General features: G+C 39.1%; 2 protein-coding genes across 7 annotated transcripts in view; one reads left to right on the forward strand and one right to left on the reverse strand.

Annotated features, from left to right (window-relative positions):
• The window catches only part of MYEF2 (myelin expression factor 2), a 222,122-nt gene extending 209,253 nt beyond the window's left edge, over nucleotides 1-12,869 (forward strand). For 2 of the 4 annotated variants that reach the window (XM_033920385.1, XM_033920384.1), the window contains 3 exons: nucleotides 8,098-8,276; nucleotides 8,376-8,427; nucleotides 12,433-12,596. In XM_033920385.1, the coding sequence (XP_033776276.1) occupies nucleotides 8,098-8,276; nucleotides 8,376-8,427; nucleotides 12,433-12,596 (395 nt within the window). Of the gene's footprint in view, nucleotides 1-8,097; nucleotides 8,277-8,375; nucleotides 8,428-12,432 lie in introns of all 4 variants that reach the window. The other 2 variants (XM_033920383.1, XM_033920386.1) reach the window with 2 other exon arrangements.
• Nucleotides 12,870-13,049: 180 nt separating this feature from the next.
• Nucleotides 13,050-16,048, reverse strand: part of SLC24A5 (solute carrier family 24 member 5) — a 38,907-nt gene continuing 35,908 nt past the window's right edge. For all 3 annotated transcript variants that reach the window (XM_033920390.1, XM_033920391.1, XM_033920388.1), the window contains exon 9: nucleotides 13,050-13,413. In XM_033920390.1, the coding sequence (XP_033776281.1) occupies nucleotides 13,091-13,413 (323 nt within the window). In that variant the 3' untranslated portion in view covers nucleotides 13,050-13,090. The remainder of the gene's footprint in view (nucleotides 13,414-16,048) is intronic.

Raw genomic sequence — 16,048 nt, forward strand, 5'->3', positions numbered from 1 at the left:
GAAACAACAAGGCCATGGAATAGAGGGAGATATACTAAGATGGATAGGCAAATGGCTGGAGAACAGAAAGCAGAGAATGGGCATAAATGGGAAGTTCTCAGACTGGGAGAAAGAGACTAGCGGTGTACCCCAGCGCTCGGTACTTGGGCCCATCTTATTTAATATTTTCATCAATGACCTAGAAGAAGGAACATCCAGTGAGATCATCAGGTTTGCAGACGACACAAAGCTATGCCGAGCAATCGGAGCGCTGAAGGACAGCGAGGAACTCCAGGGTGACCTGAGTCGACTGGAGAAATGGGCAAAGAAATGGCAGATGAAGTTTAATGTGGAAAAATGCAAAGTGATGCATTTAGGCAGAAAAAGTAAGAAACACAAGTACAGTATGTCAGGTGCAACTCTGGGAAAGACGAACAGGAAAAGGACCTGGGTGTACTGATAGATAGGACCCTGAAACCGTCGGTGCAATGCGTGGTGGCGGCGAAGAAAGCAAATAGAATGCTGGGCATGATAAAGAAGGGAATCGCGAGTAGATTGGAGAAAGTTATAATGCCACTCTACAGAGCCTTGGTCAGACCACACTTGGAATACTGCGTCCAGCATTGGTCTCCATACCTAAAAAAGGATATAAAACTGCTGGAGAGGGTGCAGAGACGAGCAATGAAACTAGTGAAAGGTATGGAGAACCTGGATTACGAGGAACGACTTAGGAGACTGGGGTTGTTCTCCCTTGGGAAGAGGAGACTGCGAGGAGATCTGATCGAGACTTTCAAAATACTGAAAGGAATCGACAAAATAGAGCAGGAAAAACAGTTATTTACAATGTCCAATGTGACACGAACAAGAGGACACGGACTGAAGCTGGGAGGGGACAAATATCAGGAAGTTCTGCTTCAAGCAGCGAGTGGTGGACACGTGGAATGCTCTCCCAGAGGAAGTAATTGAGGAATCCACTGTTCTAGGATTTAAGGGTAAACTAGATGCACATCTCCTTAAGAGTGGCATAGAGTGATGCCGGTATGGGTAAGCTGGATGCACATCTCCCTAATGAGAAGCATAGAGTGATATGGGAACCAAAACTATGCCAGGGTACTCCTGGCGGGGCCTCCGCGTGTTTGATCTCCGGACTTGATGGACCTAAGGTCTGATCCAAAGATGGTAATTCTTATGTTTTTATGAGACAGTGAAGATGGAGGATACCGTAGACTGTTTACAGAATATTTTCCCTGAGTAGGATCACCAGGTTCTTCAACACAGAATATCTACCACTGTACCATCAAAGCTAATATAGTAGTCCAGGAGATATTCCCAATATTTCTTTTGAAATATCTTGCCCTACTGCCCCTTTACTGATATCAAAAGGACGCTGTCACGATCATCATTCATCTCCATCTACTTCTTTATTATAAAGAACTTGTAGGCTGGGGAAGGCCACTACACATCCTATTTAGGATGTTTTTTTCTTTCTGGCTTTCTCTGCCTTCACTAGGGTCTACCTATAAAATTTTAAACCTGATTTTGAACCTTTCTTCACCAATTCTAGACCCTGAAGAGTTACCTACTGGCTAGTACACTGGACTGTGAATAAGCTCACCCTCATATCTTTTGGAATCCAATATGAATTGTTTCAATACTTATGCTGGGAGTGTACCTTTTGTAAATGTATTTTTTTCTATTCCAATGTATATCTTGCTCTCCCTTCAGAACGTTCCTGTTTTTCTGCCTGTTGTCTTGCATTCAGTGGAATAGTGGTCTGATTCTTGGGCCAGCTGCCTCACCACCTTAGGGTTTTGGGTTCAACTCTAATGCAACTCCTTCTGAATCTGAGCCAGTCACTTAACAGACACCAAGAGACAAGAATCCATGTCTGAACAATTGGACTGATCATGTTTGTATATGCAGACGATATTCAGATCCTCTATACTTTTGATTCTGGCTCCACTGGAAATCTCACTTCTCAATGAGAATTTAGACTGTGTTGCAAACTGGTTACATAATCACAAATTGAAACTTAACAGAAAAATCAACATCAATGTTATTTAGCTATCGTGATCCAATAGGCCTGCCATTACAGATCAAACTAGGTCAAACTTCAATCCCATCTGTAACCAGTACAAAAATACTACCGTAGGGGTAATTTTGGATACCAACCTATCATATCATTTACAAATCTCAAGCATCGTGAAAAATTCCTTCTTTAAATTGTCTTGATTAGATCAATTCGCTCTTATTTCCAGAAGCTCTGAACATTCTAGTCCATTCCCTAGTTATCCAACAAATCAATTACACTTGGATCCTTTTTGGCAATTATGCAGTATATAAAGTTTTTAATAAACATATTGTAATTCTCTGTATGCTGGTTTATGCCTGAAGGATGTTTGAAGATTGCAGATAATTCAAAATATAGCTATCAGATTAATTCATAATATTCACATATTCGATCGTATATCATCATATATGAAAAACTCTCATTGTCTTCTTGTAAAAAATACTGTATTGTATATAAATTACTTCTTATTACATTTAAGGTTATTAGTACGGATGAGCCAGCATACCTAGCACGGTTGCTGATCCCCTATGTAGCGAGCAGAAATTTGAGATCTAGAAATAAACAATTGCTTATTATTCCCTCGACAAAGAAATTGTGCACGAGCCTGTAAGAGACGCTATCTTCTCTGTTAATGGTCCCAAAGTATTGGAATTCAGTACCATTGGCACTTAAATCAATTACTTCTGTAGATAGGTTTTGGGATTTTCCTTAAACTTATCTCTTTTCAGATGCATATTCTCAGGTTTAACGGATAGAGCTAGCGCTATTAATGTCCTGGAAAACAGAAGAATATCACCCATTGGTTGTTTTTTTTGTACTGTATTTTCTCCCTTAAACCCTAATTTTATGTATTTTGTATGGGTTGAACATTGTGGTGTTTTATTATGTTATGAATATATGTAAGGCTATTCTGTACATTGTATTATATTTTACTTTGTCTTACATTGTAAGCTGCCATGACAGTTTTCCCTATTGCGGGATAAAAAATTTTAAATAAACTTGGAAAAAGCTGAAGCAGTTTTAAAAAGCTACCATTGTCTCTTAGCTTCAGGTATGAATTCAGTGTGAGATTTCAAGCAGGAATATCCTCCTCAAAGATGTAGGGCATATTTAACGAATGAGGTCACCTTGTTGGGGTGTCAAGTGATATCACCGATTGGACAATGTGATCTTCAGAAGCAGAGGCACAAGTAGTAGATGTGTCTCAGACCAAATTCAGTTGGGCAGGGATTTCATTCTTCTTAAGGATTACTTTGCTTCATTCCACAGGTTCTGAATTGGTCTGGTAAGGATGCTAAAGAAGGAGAAATTCTTAACTGATAATTTTCTTTTCCTTTAGTCCTGACAGATCAGTCCAAAGACTCTCCCTAGTTAAATATTAATTAATATGCTTCATTTTATGAAATATTATCTAATTCATTTTTTCTAAGGTCAAAGTATTTCTACTTTGCAATATTTTTAGCCTATTTTCGAAGGTAACTATTGAACCAATTGCAAAACTGTGCCAGTAGGACAGAAGAGTGGCTCTTTTTGAGAGGTAATGGATGTATGAAATAGAAACATGATGGCAGATAAAAACCAAACGGCCCATCTAGTCTGCCCATTCGCAGTAATCTTTATCATCTCCTCTTCTCTGAGATCCAACGTGCCTAACCCACAACTTCTTGAATTCAGACAGTCTCTGTCTCTGCTACGTCTTCCGGGAGACTGTTCTATGCATCTACCACCCTTTCTGTAAAAAATAAATATTACCTTAAATTACTCCTGAGCCTATCACCTCTTAACTTCATCCTAAGCCCTCTCATTCCAGAGCTTCCATTCGACTCATGCACATTTATGCCACGTAGGCATTTAAACGCGTCTATCATATCTCCCCTCGTATACATATTGAGATCTTTTAAGTCTGTCCCCATACGCCTTATGATAAAGACCATGCACCAATTTAGTAGCCTTTCTCTGGACTGACTTCATCCTTTTTATATCTTTTTGAAGGTGTCTCCAGAATTGCACACAATATTCTAAATGAGGTCTCACCAGAGTCTTATACAGGGGCATCAATACCTCTTTTTTCCTACTGGCCATACCTCTCCCTATGCACCCTAGCATACTACTAGCTTTCGCTGTCATCTTTTCAACCTGTTTGGCTACATTAAGATCATCGCATACAATCACACCCAAGTTCTGCTCTTGTCATGCACATAAGTTCTTCACCCCCTAAACTGTACCATTCCTTCGGGTTTTTGCAGTACAAATGCATGAACACATTGCTCCATCTTTGCTTGCTGGTTGGCAGGCAGTATCCACAGGTTCTGTACTAGATTAATAGGACTAAAATATAAAAAATTATCAGGTAAGAAATAATCTTTTGTTCCTTTTAATTGAGGAAGAATTTAAAAGCATCGAGTGCTTCAATTTTCTTGGCATGGTCTAATAATTATCTCATGGCTAATGATAAGAACATAAGAATCGCCGCTGCTGGTTCAGACCAGTGGTCCATTGTGCCCAGCATTCCGCTCATACGGCGGCCCTTAAGTCAAAGACCAGTGCCCTACTTGAGTCTAGCCTTATCTGCATATGTTCTGGTCCAGCAGGAACTTATCTAACCTTTTCTTGAATCCCTATAACAGCCTCTAGAAGAGCGTTCCAGATTTCTACCAGTCTCTGGGTGAAGAAGAACTTCCTTACGTTTGTACAGAATTTACCCCCTTTTAACTTTAGCGAGTACCCTCTCGTTCTCTTCACCTTAGAGAGTGAACAATCTCTTTTTTTCTACTAAGACAATTCCCTTCAATATCTTAAATGTTTTAATCATGTCCCCTCTGTCTCCTCTTTTCAAGGGAGAAGAGGCCCAGTTTCTCTAGCCTCTCATTGTACAGCAATTCCTCAAGTCCCTTGACCATTTTCTTCGCTCTTCTCTGGACCCTTTCAAGTAGTACTATGTCATTTTTCGTGTACAGTGACCAGTGTTGGACGCAGTACTCCAGGTGAGGACATACCATTGCCCAGTACAGTGGCATGATAACCTTCTCAGATCTGTTTGTGAGCCCCGTCTTAATCATTCCTAGCATTCTGTTTGCCCTTTTCGCTGCTGCCATGATTTGCGCAGACGGTTTCATTGACTTGTCTATAAGTACTCCCAAGTCTCTTTCCTGAGGGGGGATCTCTCCGAGTATAGCACTGGACATCCTGTATTCATGTATATGATTTTTGTTATCGACATGCATCACCTTGCATTTATCCACGTTGAACCTCATTTGCCATTTTGTGGCCCATTCCTCGAGTGTGTTTGTCTCGTTGTAGGTCTTCGGAATCCTTCTGTGTCCTCACTACTCTGTATAACTTTGCATCGTCCACAAATTTAATCACCTCACTCATCGTGCCAATTTCTAGGTCGTTTATAAATATGTTGAAGAGCACAGACCCGAGCACCGAACCATGTGGCACTCCACTCGTGACTCTTTTCCAGTCCGAGCATTGTCTGTTTACCCCCACTCTCTGTTTCCTATCCGCCAACCAGTTTTTAAACCACGTGAGTAGTGTAAAAAATGTTTCTCCAGAGAACTTAGTGTGGCAGGCAACCAGAGAGTGTGGCTTCCATTTTTGCCACCATTCTCCATATTTTTAAACTGGTAATCTAATCTAATCTAATCTCTTGTGGGAGGGTCATAAATAACGGATTCTTCAGCCCCATGCATTCAGAAAAAAATCCTACCAGATGTAAGGAAATAGCTGGAGCTAATGAAAAAGATACCCCTTTGGATGCTAAAATCTTTCCAACGATGGAGAAAGTAGCAGAGGAAACCAAAAGGAGTTATTTAGTATCCTCAGAAACCTCATTGTTGATATTCTCTGGGTTGTGATTAACTCCTCCTTGTAACTTTGTTAAACCCTCAGTAGAGAGTATCAAGGAATCTCAATCTCATCTGATGCTGATGGATGAGGCAGAAAGCATGAGTCCAGTCTGAGTGTCAGGGCTTTACTTAGCCATCTGGCAATACTTCAGTTGTTTCTGCAGCTCTGGAGCCTTCTACATTCTGATCTCTTAATGAGTTCATAGTTACATGAATTGCTTCAGAATGTGATGGTTTAGCTACCTGGGATTTTACTTTTCTTTTTTCCATAATAATAAAATATATATATATATATATATATATATTTTTTTTTTTTCCTAGGGAGATATATATCGCTGGAATGGCTCTCGAGCAGTAATCACCAATAGAATGTTGATCTTGTTTCTCCTCTAACTCCTCAGTTGGCTCCCAAGTGCCCTTTGATTATGCCTCTTAAAGCATGTAACCATGGGCTCATGGACATATACTGCAGCACTACCCAGGTTTAAAGCTGGCTGACTTTTGATGTCTCTCCTATGCTGGCAAAACAGGTCAACTCTTGGCAGTTGTGGACCATTCGGTAGCTCTTGGCACCTCAGGTAGTGTGACAAACACTTCCTTACACCCAAGAACTACCATTCTGATCTTCAAAAAGTCATTGTGACTGCTGTTAAGTTTAAAAGTTTTACCATGTGCAAGCTAGTTTGTTTTGGCACATATATAGGTCTAAGGTTTGAAATTGTGAATATATATTGTCTACAAAGTACTGTATATGGTATAGGTACTTTATAATCAAAAGCCATCTTTTTTTAAACTGACTTCAAATCTGTATGAAATTAATCGATCACAGACATTTATGTACTGGATTTTTTTTTTCTTTATTTGAAGATGTGGATTTTAGAGTTAATTTATACTCAAAGTGTGTCACTTGGGGTACAGTTAGTAAATTCCAAGAAGGTTTATATGTGGGTGAAATGACTTTATCTAAAGTCATAAGGCCCATCAATGGAAGAAGTATGACTAAAAGTTCCAAAGCTCTTGGCTCACCACTATAATCACTAAGGCCTCCTTTTACAAAACTGCAATTGCAGTTTCTAGCTCGGGGAGCCGCGCTGAATGGCCCGAGCTGCTCCCGACACTCATTGATTTCCTATGAGCATTGGGAGCAGCGCGGGCCATTCAGCACGGCTCCACACACTAGAAACTGCTATTGTAGTTTTGTAAAAGAGGGGGTAAGTTTCAAGTTTATTCAAATTTTTGATTAATAATAATAACAATTTTATTCTTTTATACCGCCATAACCAAAAGTTCTAAGTGGTTTACACTAAAAAGAGCTGGACAATCAGCGAAATACAATATAGTAAAAAATACAAATATTTGTAAAATAGAATTTCAATAATAAAACTCACCAAGTAATAAACTTATCGAACAAAGTGGTCTTAATTAATTTCCGAAAACTGCAATAGGATAACATAGCTTTCTGAATACATTTACCTAACCAAGATTGTTGCCTACCAGTTTGAAATGTTAGAGTCCTTTCTAAGAAGGTCTTATATCTACACCCATTAATTTTTGGATAAGCAAATAAGTCGAAGTTTCTAGTTTCTCTTGATGGTCTATGCAACACAAAATGAGGGAAAAGGTAAGCTGGAGACAATCCCAATATCAGCTATCGTGATTTATAGGTGATGTACATTAAAAAAGGGGATACACGTAATAAAACATAACATTAATTGTCATGGACATTAACAGACACAACTCTTAAAAAAAGAAGTGGAATGAGGTAGAACTACAATAATTCAAGAAAAGCAGACATAAAAGGTAAAAATAAAAAAAAACAATAGGAAGGGGGAGGGAAGTTTCATCTGTTAATCAAGAATAAATAAGAGCTGAAAAACTTTGTAAATGGATGGGTAAAAAGCAGCTGAAGTTTATTTTGGGGGGAGCGGCTCCTATTTTTTGTGCTTCATAATATGTTTGTTAGTATTTTTTTATTTTAAAATTTCTATACCATCTTAAACCTAGATGGTTTACAAAATATTACATACATAAAATTTAAAACAAATCAAAAGACAAATGAGCTTCAAAGATGAAATCCTCCAGAAAATCTACAATCAGAAGAAGTCAGACCCTATAAAAAGGCATTTATATACTACTCGTTAAACAATTGGGCTGCCCTGTGTTTGATGTAATTGACTTTTTTTTTCTTCTATTCAGGTGGTGGAATGGGTGCTATGAACAGTATGGCAGGAGCCATGGGAATGGATAGGATAAGTTCCTTCGATCGCATGGGAGCTGCCTTGGATAGGGGTGTGGACTTGGATCGAGGATTTGGGGCATTTGGATCTGGTGGAGGAAGGGAGAGATCTAAAGGCAACCAAATATTTGTCAGAAATGTAAGCATATGAATCGAATTTTTAAAAAGAAAAATCATGTGTGATCTTTGCTGCTTTTCAATAAGATTATGCCTGTTGCCTTTTTTTTCCTTGCAACAGCTTCCATTTGACTTGACTTGGCAGAAATTGAAAGAGAAATTCAGTCAGTGTGGTAAGTAATGGAGAGGGTATTGCACACAATGCTATGTTTTCATTAATGTTGACTACTGCAAGTTTTTTCCATTTGATATTCAGTCCCTTTTCAACTAAGGCTGCAAAGCTCTAATAGCCTGGTTCATTATCCTAAGACAAGCAGGCAGCAAATTCTCACGTGTGGGTGACGTCATCCATGGAACCCGATACGGACAGTTTTAAGAATGAACATCACTTTAAGTTTTAAGAATATCCACGACTGTCCACATTGTGCATGCATGAGTGCCTTCCTGCCTGACGTAGGCGCACGGTACTTCAGTTTTTCATTCTCCATGGAGCTAAAAAGTTGTGTTCTGGATTTCGTCCGGTTTGCATGCCTTCGACTCACTGTATTCTTTGGCTTTTGGCCATTATTTTACACTTTATTTTGGTCTAGTTAGCCTTTTTTGTTTTTTGTTTTTCTTTAAAAAAAAAAGTTTTATTCGTTCTCTCAAGGCAGGCTTTTGCCCCTTTAGGGGGTTGTTTCTGCAGTTGCATGAGGTATTTCTCAAGGCTTCTAGCCTTTGAATTTCTTTTCTTTTTCTCAGAATACTACGTTTAAACATTGAGTTTAACTTTGCCAATGCTATTTTCCCGTCCATGTCGAAGCCGTTGATGGGTTTTAAAAAGTGCTATCAGTGTTGGCGGCCTATATCCTTAACTGGTCCGCATAGCTGGTGTTTGCAGTGCTTAGGCCCCAAACATCATGTGGAATCCTGCCTGCACTGCTCTACCCTACAGAAGTGTTCTTTAAAATCAAGGGGCCTCCAACAAGAGAAGCTTTTTGGGTCGGCAATGGATACCAATAAGCATTCTGACCCGGCAGTACCTGCATCTACATCGGCATCAGATGGCATCCCGGCATCGGGGAAGCTAGCTAAGAAGCCATCCTCTTCCTAGCTAACGTCGTAAACCTCTTCCACATAGAGTCCCTTGATGCAAGCTAAAAAGGGACGTCATCTCTCTCCATCTCCACAGGGATTGGCTTAGGACATGCGTCCTCGCCGAGGTCACCCATCCTGAGATACCCTGCTACACTAATGGTACCAATGGTTTGAACCAAGGGTACTAGTGCAGCTCTTCAAAGAGCAACTCAACAAGTTCTTTTGGAGGGAGCTTGGAGACATCCTCAGGCTGCATGCTGCACTGCTGTTAACTTCCGCTCCCTTGGTACTGGCCCAGTCGCAGCATAGCACATCGAGGCCACAGGGTACCAGATCTCCATCAAGGTATCGATCAACATTGCATCAGTCACATAGTGTACATCAACGCTCTTCATCAAGGCATCGATCCCCTGCCTCTGAGCATTGCTCCCCCTGTCCCTCACACTTCCATTCAGCGGATTGTCCCTCCTCTCCCCCACACTTCCATTCAGTGTCTGTTTCCCTCTCTATCCCTTCCATCTACTGTTCACCCTCTATCTCTCCCCTTCCATTCACTGCCCATCCAGTGTCCGCCCTCTCTCTTCCATATGGCATCTTCCCTCTTTCTATGCTCCTTCCATAAACTATCTATCCCGTGCCCCTTCTCTCCTTTGTACATGATTGATTTCAGCTCTGTCACCTCTCTGTTTTTCTCTCTCTGTCTCCACCCCCTCCCTTATGCTCTGGCATCTCTCTCGTCTCCTTTCTTTCCTTCCCCCATGGTCTGGCATCATCCCTTCCCTGATTCCCGGCATCTCTCTCCTTTCCTTTTCTTCCATCTCTCCCTCCCCCTCCATGCTCTGACATCTCCTCTTTCCTTTTCCCTTGGTCTGGCATACCTTCCTCCTTCCCTCCAAGCCCTGGCATTTCCTTTCATTCCCTCCCTCATCTTCCTTCAACACTCTCCCCAATTCTCTCCCCCTCTGCTCCCTTTCCTCCTTGTCACCCAAGGCCTGGTGTCCTGAACTTCATCGGGCAGCAGCAGCATTCACAATTCACTGCTGTTGCTGGCTTCAGGCCTTCCTCTCTGTTGGGTCCTGTCTTCATGAAAACAGGAAGTAGGCAGGATCTGGCAGAGAGCAAGGCCTGAAGCCGGCAACAGCAGCGAATTGTAAACGCTGCTGCTGCCCGAAGAAGGTAATGGAGCACCGAGGCAGACCGCTTTTCCCCCCTCCCAGTCGAACCCCCGCTGACCCATCCATGCAACAGAAAAGTATATCACAGAGGTTGCACATTTTCTGACTGGTGCTTTCACATCCCAAGCTTAGAAATTTCTAGGTGGTCCTTATAAGTGCCCCATACATTAGCAGCTTACATGAGAGCACAAGGAGAGAGGCTCCATACCACTTCCATCCAGTGAGGGAAAACACCTCACTTTTCAATTGTTCTTTGATAAAAAGCTAAGTAGTTGTAAGAATTTTGGTTTCACTGTCCTCTGATCAAGTTTCTTTATTATCTCTTATAAACCGTATACAACTTGATTCAGAGATGATTTACATTTGACATTTTTCATCTCAAAAATTAATTCAGGGATGGACCCTAATATGGAGCAAATGCTTTGCAAACAGTATTGTACAGACGGGATACAAAAAAGTATTTCATTAATACACTGCTTGCTAGATGGACCATTGAACTGACCCTGTATGGCTATTGTTATATTCTTGTTCTTATGTTAAGAAAGTCACTTACTTGGGCGTATCCTCCAGAGTCTCTTGGTCAAATGAAATAGGAAGTCTATTAAATCTGGATAAAGTAGATTGGAATCTGGTATGTGGTGCTTCATATTACAGTTTACACCGCAGTTCGATTGATCTTTGGATTGAAAAAATGGGAGCATATTACACCATATTATTTGAAACTCCACTGGCTCCCGATTGAAGCCAGAGTTTTGTTTAAGTTTGCCTGCATTTGTTACAAATCAATTTTTGATTTGCCACCTGGATACCTTGTTTCCCGTATTTCTTTGAACCACCCAAATAAGGTCACACGCAGAGTTTGTCTGTTTACATTTCCTTCCGCTAAATTATGTTGTTACAAAAGATTTCAGGCTGCCAAAATGAATGATTGGTTCAGTAAAATTATGCTAGGATCCTCTTCTTATCTTGATTTAAGAAAACTATTGAAGACCCAACTGTTTGAAAAATTTGTATCCTAACTGGTTGTTTCGTTGAATAATTCTATGCCTCCGTCATGCAATGTATCTTCTTTTAAATTGTATTTTTACTGTATGGTTGGTTCTTATTTGTTGTAATCTGCTTAGAACCATTCTTTTAAATTGCATTTTTATTTTAAATCATATTTTCTGCTGTAGGACCAATTCTTATTTATTGTATTTTGTTTTGAATTGTTTTTTCCTTTTAAATTGTACTCTCCACTGTATGACTTGGGCTTATTTGTTGTAAACCGCCTAGAACCATTTTTGGTTAGGCGGTATATAAAAATACAATTCTTCTTCTTCTATGTATGCCATTGTGCCACATATGGATATTGAAAAGGTTAGACCTAGGGAGGCAGTGCAGGGCAAGGGGTACTCACATTAACATGTAGCAGAGCTGTCCCAGTATCCAGAGAGTTTGGTGCCAAGTGACACACAATATCTTGCTGTTGATAGGATAAGTGCATAGCCTCTCTCTGGAGCTGGCACTGTTGAGATTTTGGTGCAAAACACATCCCTAAAGTTAGGAAGATACTGGCTTCTCAGATTTTAGCTGCCAAATTTACAGTTGTAAGCACTGGTGGATTTCAAGTACAGTATTTGAAATTGCTTGCAGTGAAATGGACACATTCTTAGGTCAGTACTATGGGACTGATTACCTACTAGTAGCTGAACATACTTTCCAAGAACCTTGACCTCAGCAGTAGACACTTGTTTGTGCTGTGGGTGTACGGTTGGTTTTCTTTCTATTTTTGCATTTGTCTCCGACTTCTGTCTTCTATATATATTACTGATATGTGGATAATTTGTTTTAACTTTGTAATTTACCTGCATATTAAATAATAAGTGTTAAATCTCAAGTGTTTTCAGTACAATACAGTTCTGATCTTTTGATCTTTCTTAACAGGACATGTAATGTTTGCAGAAATCAAAACTGAGAATGGAAAATCAAAAGGCTGTGGAACTGTCAGATTTGACTCACCAGAAACAGCTGAAAAGGCTTGTAGAATAATGAATGGCGTAAAGATCAGTGGCAGAGAAATTGATGTACGTTTGGACCGCAATGCATAAATCAAAACTACACTGTCATGAACATTCCCATTTCTTTAGGTTCTCTTTCCAAGTAAATCATTTTTTTAGTAACAGTGTATGCTTAGAGCTGTAAAAATGAACTTTTAAGTCCCATTAGCCTTTTAACAGTATAGTGTTTAAAATACTGTAATTCTGTTAACAAAATCTTACTGAGTTTGGTTTTTAAGGACAATTTTTTCTGTGGTCATTCAGTTTAAATGAATGGTTATACTGTTTTTAATAAAATAAAAAAAAGCCATTTTCTCACTGTTACTTTCAATGTTTCATAGTGGCATTTGTTTTGTGCTGTTTGTTTTTCCAGCTTGTATTGACATTGTAGTGTAAAAAATCTTTCATAAAGTTTTTGTTTTATAAATGGATGATAGTTGCATATTTATTCAAAAATAAAAAAATTAGTGGCCGGGGGGGTTCAACAGATGACACAAAAACATCTTTACTGAGCATATTTTTAATTCAATTTATTGGCACATATGTTAGTCACTGCATGCTTGTATTACATTATTTCCTATAATACCAAGCTCATATAAAACGGATAATGAAGCAAATACCAAATACATTATTAGACAGACTGCGCCCAACTTTTTATCTAGTTTCCAGCCATTTAGATGAACTGCCAGGAAAATGAATATGATTGAGAAAAGAAGTGAAACACTAGTATAAGTAAATCCATTGCTGTTTACTTGCACGGGTGAGGATCTATCAATGAAGGCTGTTTTAATAAACCAAGGAAGTCCCAAGCATAGCATGTCAAATACATTAGATCCCACAATATTGGACATTGCCATATCTCCTTTACCTAGAGGAAAAATAAAAGTGCAAGTTAATGGCAAAATAGTTCACCTATATGCAACATTTAGGGCTCCTTTTACTAAGATGTGCTAGCGTTTTAGAACTAATGCCAGCTCAATACTGGCGCAAGTATCTAGCGTGCTAAAACCGCTAGTGCAGCTTAGAAAAAGGAGTCCTTAATGGCTGATTCTCTTTTGACAAGCAGGATTGAATCAGCCACAGAAGTGGGAGATATCAGATTGCTGGGATGGAGCAGCTCTTCTAGAGCTCAGAACTAAGTGAAATTTCTGTGCATGCACAAACCTTTCCCCAGACTCCTTTTTTTAAATAATTTCTTTATTCATTTTTAAACTTACATCAAGTGTACAGTAAATATCTACCAAATATAATACAACATCACTTGAAAAATTTTCAATATCATACACCAAGAAGATTTAACCCCCACCCCCTCCCAAATTCATATACAACTAATATATACCACATAAAAATAATATCTTACGACAATCATCTATATATTCTTAATGGAAAAACAAGAAATCCCCCCCCAAATCCACATGTGTATTAAGATTGGGAAAAGTGTAACTTATTCATTACTATAATTTAATAAAGGTCCCCATACATCCTTAAATTTATTATAATATCCTTTTTGAACAGCCAACGCTCTTTCCATTTTATACACATGACAAACTGAAGACCACCAAAAACAATAATTCAGTCTTCTACAGTCTTTCCAATTATGTGTTATTTGTTGGATGGCAACTCCTGTTAATATCAATATCCCCAGACTCCTGTTTAGCTCTGCAAACATGAAAATTAAGCTCTCCTTCATAAAACTTTGAAAATTCCAATACTGTCTTGCTCATCTTCAACTTTTTCTTTGTGACTCTACAGCACTGCAAACGTCTGGTACCACTATAGAAAAAATAGTAGCAGTAAAAAACCAAACTAAAAGGCAATATCATATATTGGACTTTGGCACTGGCTAAACCCAGGGTTCTGTGCCTACCCTATATGCAACAGAAGAATGGCAAACAACCAATAGGCATGAGAGCTGTCTCATCTCTCTTGGACTTGCTCATTAGTAAACATTGAGCCTGAAGAATGTTTTGGGCATAGCTGGCACAGCATAATTCAGCATATTTTTCTTTTTGGTGTTGCTTTTGTTGCCTCATGTAGTGACCCAAGAGAGTCGTCATGAAGAAAGTGGACTGGACAGGAACAACACTTAAGTAAATCTTCCCAACCTTTTTTCAGCTGTGACCCTATTTTAATAGTTACAGAAACCACACAAGTTGGTGATCAATTTGTGTGGTCATAGAAAGCATGTGACCTCCAGACGGTGCAGGACAGTGAGTCACCTGCCCAGGTTGTGATCCCATTTAGGGGTTCTGGCACACAGTTTGGGAAGCTCTGATTATAGAATTCCTGTTACCTTTATGTCTCTACTCCAGGCTGAGTAGCATTGTTGATTATTGATTCACTGCCATCCATTGCCTCTGGTTTAAACTACAGCCTGCCTTATATAGACTGATTAAAGCTGCTGTCGAGGCTTTTTAAATCTTTTATTTACCTTCTGCAGTTGCGTTTTTAATCCTAAATGAGGACTTGGATTCACATTTTGGGAAGTTAACGCTCTAAGCATTGTCCTCAGCACAGAACCACCTCTAAAGCAAAAGAACTTGATGCTACCTGTGTTAATTCTTCTGCCACAAAGAAGTTACACCATTCTGTTGACATGGTCCAAATTTTTGTGTTAGCTTTGGAGATCATCTTATGCATGTTAATATAGTCTTTGGATTTACACTGCTGACAACTTAGTAAATCTAGAAAATCATATTGGTCTCTCTCATATGATACCATATTATTTGGTACTGCAATGAGAACACAAAGTCCAATATCAGCAAACAATAACAAATTGCTTTTAATATTGACAGGAGTTGCCATGCAGCAAATCACACAAAATTGGAAGGATTATACCAAGCTAAATTATACATTCTGGTGGAACTCGGTGTGTCACATTTACAAAATGGAGAAAATATTGGCATTACAACAAGGAAATATAAAAAATTTTAAGAAAATATGGGATCCATTGACAAAATATTCTAAGGATCAGATATCTTAACACATTGATAATAATAATATAGGGTTAGGGAGGGAAATATAGAAATTAATATGAGAAAAAATGAAAAAACAAATAACAGGGGAAAGGGAGTCAATATATATGATATGATATTGTACATACAACTATAATTATTATAAATTAAATATTATGCTATTCATTTATTGTAAGAATGAAAATTTTATAAATAAAAATTAAAAAAAAAAAGGATTTACACTGCTGACAACTTAGTATAGACATGAGTAGTGTATCTGACCCCCCTTCCCCCCCTGAAAGTTGATTCTGCCCTAAAGGCAGTGGTTGTAGATTTTTTCAGAGGGTCACTGAGACTAAGCTGGAGTGATTGGAAGGTGTAGGAGGTCTCTTTTCTCAAGGTGGGGGGGGGGGGGATTATAAAAAGAGAGTGAGTGAGAAACTCAGGGCTATTGGTTAGCCTATACTCCTGCCAAAGTCCTAGCATCATGGGAGGCTCCTTTTATGGTTCCTAAGGAGTGGATAGAGAGTAGAGAAATTAACAAGAACT

This window comes from Geotrypetes seraphini, chromosome 14, assembly GCF_902459505.1.
Source record: "Geotrypetes seraphini chromosome 14, aGeoSer1.1, whole genome shotgun sequence".
Lineage (NCBI taxonomy): Eukaryota > Metazoa > Chordata > Amphibia > Gymnophiona > Dermophiidae > Geotrypetes > Geotrypetes seraphini.